This window comes from Henckelia pumila, chromosome 2, assembly GCF_033568475.1.
Source record: "Henckelia pumila isolate YLH828 chromosome 2, ASM3356847v2, whole genome shotgun sequence".
NCBI lineage: Eukaryota > Viridiplantae > Streptophyta > Magnoliopsida > Lamiales > Gesneriaceae > Henckelia > Henckelia pumila.
Genome location: NC_133121.1, coordinates 2,912,547 through 2,921,734, shown reverse-complemented (window position 1 = coordinate 2,921,734; position 9,188 = coordinate 2,912,547). Strand labels below are relative to the sequence as shown.

The 9,188-nt window shown below is 35.9% G+C and overlaps 1 protein-coding gene and 1 pseudogene across 1 annotated transcript; both read left to right on the top strand.

Moving 5' to 3' along the window:
• Positions 1 to 1,216: 1,216 nt before the first annotated feature.
• On the top strand, positions 1,217 to 2,695 carry LOC140883504 (CCG-binding protein 1). The gene is made up of 3 exons (XM_073290003.1): positions 1,217 to 1,551; positions 1,841 to 1,914; positions 2,124 to 2,695. Exons 1-3 carry the CDS (start codon positions 1,335 to 1,337, stop codon positions 2,439 to 2,441), a joined length of 609 nt encoding a protein of 202 aa, XP_073146104.1. The 5' UTR covers positions 1,217 to 1,334; the 3' UTR covers positions 2,442 to 2,695.
• Positions 2,696 to 2,724: 29 nt separating this feature from the next.
• On the top strand, positions 2,725 to 8,524 carry LOC140883786 (protein LATERAL BRANCHING OXIDOREDUCTASE 1-like; annotated as a pseudogene).
• Positions 8,525 to 9,188: the final 664 nt, after the last annotated feature.

Genomic DNA, 9,188 nt, shown 5'->3' with positions numbered 1-9,188 from the left:
ACAACTCTCATTATGATTTTTTCATCACTTCACGTCTCAATTTGATAAATTAGTTTTTCAAATTTACTTTTTGATTACAAAATAAAACTTTACTTCATGATAATTAATTTTTCAATACACACGCAAAGTGTGTGCTCCGATTACTAGTAATAATGATTATTTATTTAATAAATAAAATAATTTTTTAAAGCTTTTTTTATTTTTTTTAAGTGACATTTTTCATAAACATATAGACCGGAGTCGATTTTATTTTAAAATAGCAGGAAGTATTTATTTTAAAAAAAGGTTTTCAAAAATTGTTGACATAATAATGTAGCACATAAATTTTGAAAATATTATTTTTATTGCTTCTGCCTTTTGGCTTATTATGCCAATAATTGTTTTTAAGATAATAATAAATAAATAAATATCTTTGCATCAGAAGTATCTATAGCCAAAACTCAAACGCATGCGTAATAGTTTACCAATTTCCCTAGATTACAAAACTTGAAATGAAATTTTGTCAAGGAGAAAAAGTTATCCCAAACACTAGGTAAAATTTTTTAAGAAATTTAATTCAGTTATTAATGTATATTAATTATAAATAATCGTCGTACCGATTTAAAATTATCATAAAGTGACATGATTACTTATATGTTTTAAGAGTATGAATATTCGATTAAAAAACAATAAGAACATGAAGTTACAGTAATAATGAAAAATTTAATTTTTTTTGACAAGATTGTGATTATTATCTTTAAATTTAAATTTATTAGATATGATCAAACAAATACATCATGTATCACCGATGTTGTAGTTTGTGTTAATTTAACGAAATTAAGTAATTGTCATGACAATAGCTCATCTAACATTAATATATCAATTTAAAAATAAATCTCGAATTCGAAAATCATTTAACAAATCCCCAACCTCAATGTAATAATAATAAAATAAAAAAAATAATTTTAGTATTATATTCGGATTAGGATAATAGGATTGGTGTTTGGGGTCCGAAGCGCCCGCTGTTTTTAACGTCACATCCTACGGTTTTTTCCAAATCTAGGACCCATTCCCAGGTCCCCACAAATACCTTATTATCACCTCATCAACGGCCAGGATTTTACGATCGTAATATCCAACATAACCAACCGTCGGATTATCTCAGTCTGTTTTCCGAACTATTCAAAAAGCCATTAAAATATCGCATCCTTATCCAAGATCAATACCCTTTTCTATTAATAATGAATAATGAGATATCTTTCTCCCACAAGCATTCAATGTCTAGGAATTAATCTTTGCACCGCTGAGAGGGCAAATATATTATCCATACAAATAATCGAGAAACGGCTGAGAAGATGAATCGGACAGTGCCCTTGAATTGTTCTTCGAGCACTTTTCTGGTCTCCCAGTGTTCGAAATCGGTGGCTACGAGAAGTGTTTCTGTTCCGGTTGTTTACTGTTCTTCAAGAAACATTGGTTGCATACCAAAGCTGGAGCCTTTTAGCAGAAGCAAGATCGATAGAGCCGTTAAGGAGCCGCCTCTGATTCAGAAATCTGAGAACCAAATCGCAGGCGGGTCTTCTTTCTTTTTATCCCCTTTTTTCCAATTCTTTTTTTTTTCCCTTGAAATTTACATGTCCTTTTCCTTTGTTTCGTTTGAAAATTGAAGGTGGTAAGCTTTGGCCTTCTGGGTAAAGATTGGTCCCACCATTTTGGGTGATTCATGTGTATTTGGGATTTTTACAGATAATCATATGTTTAATTCTTGTATGAGAAGATTTCATGAGCTGTTTGAGAGAGTCTCTGAGCTTTGTTCATGTCAAGTTTGAATTTTTCACGTGTTATTGATATCTATTTTCAGATTATTGCGTGACCGTTGATGGAGATGATTCTTATAGTTGCTGGCAGGCCTATTTTGAACTCAAAGATCTTGAAGTAAGCTAGCTATTTCAGTTACTTCTTACATATATAATCTTGAGTGTCTGGGCGTTGGTTTATTTATTTATATTAAATCTAAAAGTATGAATCTTGCTGGCCCAACTTGACAAAAGAAATAAAATTCGATTGTTTTTCACCTCTCGCTTAGTAGAATTGCATCAGTTGATTAACATCTTCTGACAATACTAGTATTTGATCATGTTCAGAAAGAGGCACCAAAGGAGGAGGTGGAAAGGTTGATAATGGAAGCTGGAGGAGTAAAATCGCTCATCGGATGCATACACGGGGTGGCAGCGATCCGCAAGTCGAAAAAGGAACGCGGAGATTCGCTGATGCCCTTGAAAATCGACAAGGTACGAGCGAACAGCACCTGCCCGATCCCGGATGGGTTGCCAAAAACTCGAGAAGAGCTCGAGGAAGAAGAGCGAGCTAGAATGCCGGACTCCCAGTTCACCAGGCTGCTTCGAGCCAAAGGACGACATCCTGCTTGGTACTCCCCTGCTCCCGAACACGAGACCGATTGACATCCAGTTGATCGGGTGGTGACTTGGGTAAATTGGATCGAGTTTTGCAGTTTGATCTGTTGAGGTGTGTATAGTGAGATCCTCAAATGTGTGATTGAAAAGGTCTAACGAGTATAATAGAAGTGGAGTGTGATGGAGGCTAGTAGTAGGTCCTCATTCAATATATACGTGTAGGATAAATTTTATATGCATATTTGTGTTGGTAAGCCGTGAATTATTTCCTTTTAATTTCAAAAATCCTCTAGCAAGAAATATCCCCATTGATCGCCTCGCCCTAAAATTAATGGAGCTCATAGTATCCTCGTCGTGCAGCTTCGGCAAGGTCTGCCAGAAGTTAGTCGCAGCTGTCAGACGGGCCAACCCATGGTGGGTTTTGGCGGGTCGAGGGCGGGCTGAAAATCATCAACCCAACCCAACCCAAGGTGGGTTGCGGGTTAGACGGGCCGACCCGCGGGTTGGTTCATTACAAATAAAAATAAATAAAAATTATTATAAATATCATTTCATAAATAAATATTAATAGAAACATATTAATAAAAATTTTAATTATTGATTTCATATATGTAAATTTTATATAAAATAATTAATGCAAAAAAAATTCACAACTTTTATTAAAAAATACATTTATCACAATAAAATTTAAAATAAAATATTAATTCTTTAGGCCCGCGGGCAAACCCAAGCCCATGGCAGGCCAACCCGCGCGGGTCACGGGCCTAGGCGGGTTGGCCCATCTAGGCCCACCTTTTGTTGGGTTGAAAAAATTTCAACCCAACCCACTTAAATTGTGTGGTGGGATGGGCCGACCCGGCGGATCTAACCCAAATTGACGGCTCTAATTAGGGATAAGGGTGAGCAACGGTGTTCTAATAAGTTCGCTTGAGTTGAAAGGTTTTAATTTACGCGTAATTTTGTACTAATCTTCTTAAGTTTGAAAGAGTTGGAGTTTGTTCTAGGGGTGTCAATTTGGGTAGGTCGGGTTGACGAAAATAATTTTAAAAATTTCCTCAACCCGAACTGACCCGAACCCAAAAATGTCTAACCCGAACCTGGCTAACCCGACTAATTCGTTCAACTTGAACCAACTTGATTTTATTTTTTTTTTAACAAAATAATTAAATTAAAATTCAGCACACAATAATAATAATAATATTTAATTTAATCACATAATAACAAAATCTAAGCTTATATATATATTTTAAATTTGAACTTTTAGTTATAGAAAATTTAAAATATGCTTATTACAAAAAAACAAAAAAATATTTTAAAAAATAAAAATTATACAAAATAAACATTAAATGAAGAAAATATATTATATTAATATATAATATATATTTTTTAAACATACAATGTATAAAAATGTAGTAAATTTATTTTAATTTTATATAAAATAATAATAATTATAAGTTTCGGGTCATTTCGTGTCAACCCGGGTTGACTCTAACCCAACCCAAACTCGATTAATTTTTTCGGGTTAGTTTTTGGGTCAACCCGATTCGACCCAAACCCAAAATTTCTCAACCCTAACCTGATATTTTTCGGGTTGGGTCGTCTCGGGTTGACATGTTGAGTTGAATTTTGACACCCCTGGACTTTGACCTCAAGTGCTTGGAAGCACTTTCCGTTGATTCAGAATCTTGGTGAGAAATGGTGGTATATTTGTTAAAGATATCTAATGCATTAGTTAAAACATATCTCTAATGATCATCGTTGCTTCAAAAAAAATTGTTAATTAAGTGAAGAGTGATTATGGACATTGGACTGAACATCTCTTATGATTGGAACACTACTGAATTTGCAGCGATGTTAAATGACATACGTCATTAAAGTAATGAAACTGTCAACCAATTAAAAAAATTTTTAAAAAAAATTTATTAAGTAAAAGATCGAGCTCTCAAACTATACATAATTACTTTGTTTATTTATTTCTTCCTTTTATTGGAAAATATAACTAAACAGAAATTCGACCTGATCCTTAATTGGTGATCACTTCATCATGAGTCAATGCTAAATATTGTGCAGGGAGGTGTGCGAGGAGTACGCAGCAAAAATGCAAAAACTGGATGACAAATTGCTCGGACTCATCGCGCTAAGCTTAGCCTGGAACGAGCGCGGTTCAATGGTTTTTTCGATGAACAGACGACCTTTATCCGGTTGAATCACTACCCTCCGTGCCCAGCTCCGGATCTAGCTTTAGGTTTAGGCCGGCATAAGGATGCGGGAGCATTAAAAATCCTAGCTCAAGATGATGTTGGAGGCTTTCAGGTTAAGAGAGACAGATGGAGAATGGGTCCTTGTCAAGCCTATGCCTGATTATTATATCGTTAATGTTGGTGACATTATACAGGTACATACAATTTTGGAGAACTTCCAAATCAAATGCAATTACAAATGAGTAGTACTACCTACTCATTTGTAAGTAGGCTTGGAGCAATGACAAGTACGAGAGCGTGGAGCACAGGGCGGAGGTGAACTCGGAAAAGGAGAGGTTTTCGATACCATTCTTCCACAATCCCGCACATTATACTTGGATGGAGCCATTGGAAGAGCTGATAAATGATCCCCAAAATCCTGCAAAGTACAAGCCTTATAACTTCTCCTCGAACCTAAATACCCCAAACTTCTCCGATCTCTCACATTAATTTTCGTAAAAAAACGAAAAACAGCAATGATGATTTCCAATATCCATTCTCTGTCACTCCGAACAATCACCCAGCCCCCTCCTCCGTCCGACTCTGTGCTTCCACCGTTTCTTTGCTCCCCACCTAATTTTGTTCGTTCCCACACCTACACAAATCAAAGGTGAAACCAATCGTGGCGGCAAGCCACGACCCGTTTCTTTGCTCCCCACCTAATTTTGTTCGTTCCCACACCTACACAAATCAAAGGTGAAACCAATCGTGGCGGCAAGCTCCGGCCGTGGCCATGAGGATGATTCATCGAAAGATGCACAAGTGTTTCTCACACAGATCCATTGATGGTTAAGTTCATTGCTATGAAACACGATCTTGCTAGCGCAATTTTTGCCAAAAATATCGTCGATGCTTCAACAAAAAACTTGGCTCCCAGCGTTCTTAGTGAAATTTATTTTGTCACTCCGACCCATCACTCAGCTCCCCATACAAAGGGTCACTCTCGGCGACTTTGGCTATGAACTCAACTTTGGCTTTCGCCACTAGCACCATCGCAACCATGGCACTCTCATGATTTCTTTTGGTCGTAATTAACTCAGCAAGGAATGGACTCTTGGACAAAATAAATCATTTAAAATAGTTAACAAAATTTGACATATGATGTTATTATAGTTAAAGGAAAAAAAAAACTTACAAAAACTATTTATCTCAAACAAGCTCATCTCATGCTCTTTGACCCAATGAACAATTGCAGGGGAATAGTTGTGTCCAGATTCCTCTGTTTCTTTCATCTTCGCGTTCAAGATCTTAATTAAATCGTCATCGTCCATGTGGGAAGGTTTCTTATGAAAAATCAAATCAGTCAGGGCCAAGTTCAGCTCTATATTGAGCATGTCCACCAAATTGGACTCAGAAACAAGTGGTAGCCAACCATCGGCAGTGTTAAGAACGCTAGGAGCCAAGTTTTTTTGTTGAAGCATGAACGAGATTTTTAGCAAAATTGTCTTGCTTCATAACAATGAACTTAACAATCAATGGTTGTGTGTTAGAAACACATTTTTATATCTTTGCATCTTTCGGTGAATCATCCTCATGGCCATGGTCGGAGCTTGCCGCCACGATTGGTTTCACCTTTGATTTGTGTAGATGTGGGAACAAACAAAATTTGGTGGGGAGCAAAGAAACGGTGGAAGCACGAAGTCGAACGGAGGAAGGGACTGGGTGATGGGTCGGAGTGACGGAGAATGGATATTGGAGAGCATCATTGTTGTTTTTCGTTTTTGTTACGAAAGTTAATATGAAAGATCAGAGAAGTTTGGGGTATTTAGGTTGGAGAAGAAGTTTATTCCACTTGGAGAAGTTCTTCTAGGCTCATAAGCGCAGTAATTTCATGAAGCTTGACGTAGAAAACGTACAGATCCATCATTTCAAGAATCACACATAGGGATGGTAGCGGGGCGAGGACGGGGATGTCTTTCCCATCCCCGTCCCCGAATTCGAACCTCATCCTCATACCCGCCCCGATCCCCATTATTTTTTATCGATAATTTCTCATCCTCATTCCCGCAGGGACCAAGTTCCCAACCCATACCATACCCAAATATATATATATATATATATATATATTATATAAATAAATTTTATTATAATATATATATATAATATTAGTAAATTTTATTAGATAAGAATATAAAAATTATTATACAATTTTAAGATAAAATACCCAAAATATAAAATACCTAAAATATTTTGGGTCAAATTTTTTATTATAATATTAACTTTTAAAATTAATAAAAATATTTTAAATAAAAAATATTTCTATTAATCAAAATTATTATTTTAAAAAAAATACTATGTATAAAAAATTTATTAAGATTATAAATTGTTTTTAAATTTATCAAAATAAATAAAATATATATAGACTAATATAAATAGTTTATATGTGTACGTAACATGAATGAGATTTAAATAATATTTTTATGTTATAAAAAATTATATTATCATAAACGAATGTATTATATATAATGTATAAAAATATATGTAAACAAAATAAGAATAATACTTTTAATTTTAATTTTTTTTATAATATTTTAGATTTAATAAAATTTGATAATTAAAATATTTATATATTATTATTATCGGGTGGGTTTGGGGATGAGGATAACATCCTCATACCCTCCCCAATACGTTTTGGGTATGGAGATGATATCCTCATCCCACACCTACACAAATTAAAGTTAAACCAAACATGACGGAAAGCTCCGGCAATGGCCATGTGTATGATTCACCGAAAGATGCACAAAAAAAAAGTGTTTCTAACACAGATCCATTGATGGTTAAGTTCATTGCTACGAAGCACAATCTTGCTAGCGCAAATTTTGCCAAAAATCTCGTCGATGCTTGAAAAAAAAAGCATGGCTCCTAGCGTTCTTAGTGGGATTTAATTTGTCACTCCGACCCATCACCCAGATCCCCGTACAAAAAGTCACTTTCGACGACTTTGGCTATGAACTCATCTTTGACTTTCGCCTCTAGCACCATCGCAGCCATGACACTCTCATGATTTCTTCTGGTCGTAATTAACTCAGCAAGGAAGGGATTCTTGGAAAAAATAAATCATTTAAAATAGTTAACAAACATTGACATATGATTTTATTATAGTTAAAGGAAAATTTTTTTACAAAAACTATTTATCTCAAACAAGCTCATCGTATGCTCTTTGACCCAATGAACAATGGCAGAGGAATAGTTGTGTCGCGATTCCTCTGTTTCTTTCATCTTCGCGTTCAAGATCTTAATGAAATTGTCATCGGCCATGTGGGAAGGTTTCTTATGAAAAATCAAATCAGTCAGGGCCAAGTTCAGCTTTAGATTGAGCATGTCCACCAAATTGGACTCAGAAGCAAGTGGTAGCCAACCATCGGCAGTCTTATGAACGATAAGAGCCAAGTTTTTTGTTGAAGCATCAACGAGATCTTTAGCAAAAATTGCGCTATCAAGATCGTGCTTCATAGCAATAAACTTAACCATCAATGGATCTGTGTTAGAAACACATTTTTCTATGTGTGCATCTTTTGGTGAATCATACTCATGGCCATGGCTAGAGCTTGCCGCCACGATTGGTTTCACCTTTGATTTGTGTAGGTGTGAGAATGAATAAAATTTGGTGGGGAGAAAAGAAACGGTGGAAGCACGGAGTCGGACGGAGGATGGGGGCTGGGTGATAGGTCGGAATGACGGAGTGACGGAGAATGGATATTGGAAAGCGTCATTGTTGTTTTTCGTTTTTGTGACGAAAGTTAATGTGAGAGATCGAAGAAGTTTGCGGATTGAAGTTGGAGAATAAATTTATTTCACTTGGGAAAGTTCTTCTCGGCTCGTAAGAGCAGTAATTTTATGAAGCTTGATGTTGAAAACGTACAGATCCAGCATTTCAAGAATCACACATAGGGATGTCAGCGGGTCACTTGCTTCTGAGTCCAATTTGGTGGGCACGCTCAATCTAGAGATGAACTTGGCCCTGACTGATTTGATTTTTCATAAGAAACCTTATCACATGGCCGATGGCGATTTCATTAAGATCTTGAACGCGAAGATGAAAGAAACAGAGGAATTTCAACACAACTATTCCCTTGCCATTGTTCATTGGGTCAAAGAGCATGAGATGAGCTTGTTTGAGATACATAGTTTTTGTAAGTTTTTTTTTCTTTAAATATAATAACATCATCTGTCAAAGTTTGTTAACTATTTTAAATGATTTATTTTGTCCAAGAGTCCCTTCCTTGCTGAGTTAATTACGATCAGAAGAAATCATGAGAGTGTCATGGCTGCGATGGTGCTAGTGGCGAAAGCCAAAGATGAGTTCATATCCAAAGTCGACGAGAGTGACCCTTTGTATAGGGAGCTGGGTGATGGGTAGGAGTGACAAAATAAATTTTACTAAGAACGCTAGGAGCCACGTTTTTTTGTTGAAGAATCGATGAGATTTTTGGCAAAAATTGCGCTAGCAGGATCGTGCTTCATAGCAATGACCTTAACATCAATTGATCTGTGTTAGAAACACATTTTTCTATTTGTGCATCTTTCGATAAATCATTCTCATGGCCACGGCCGG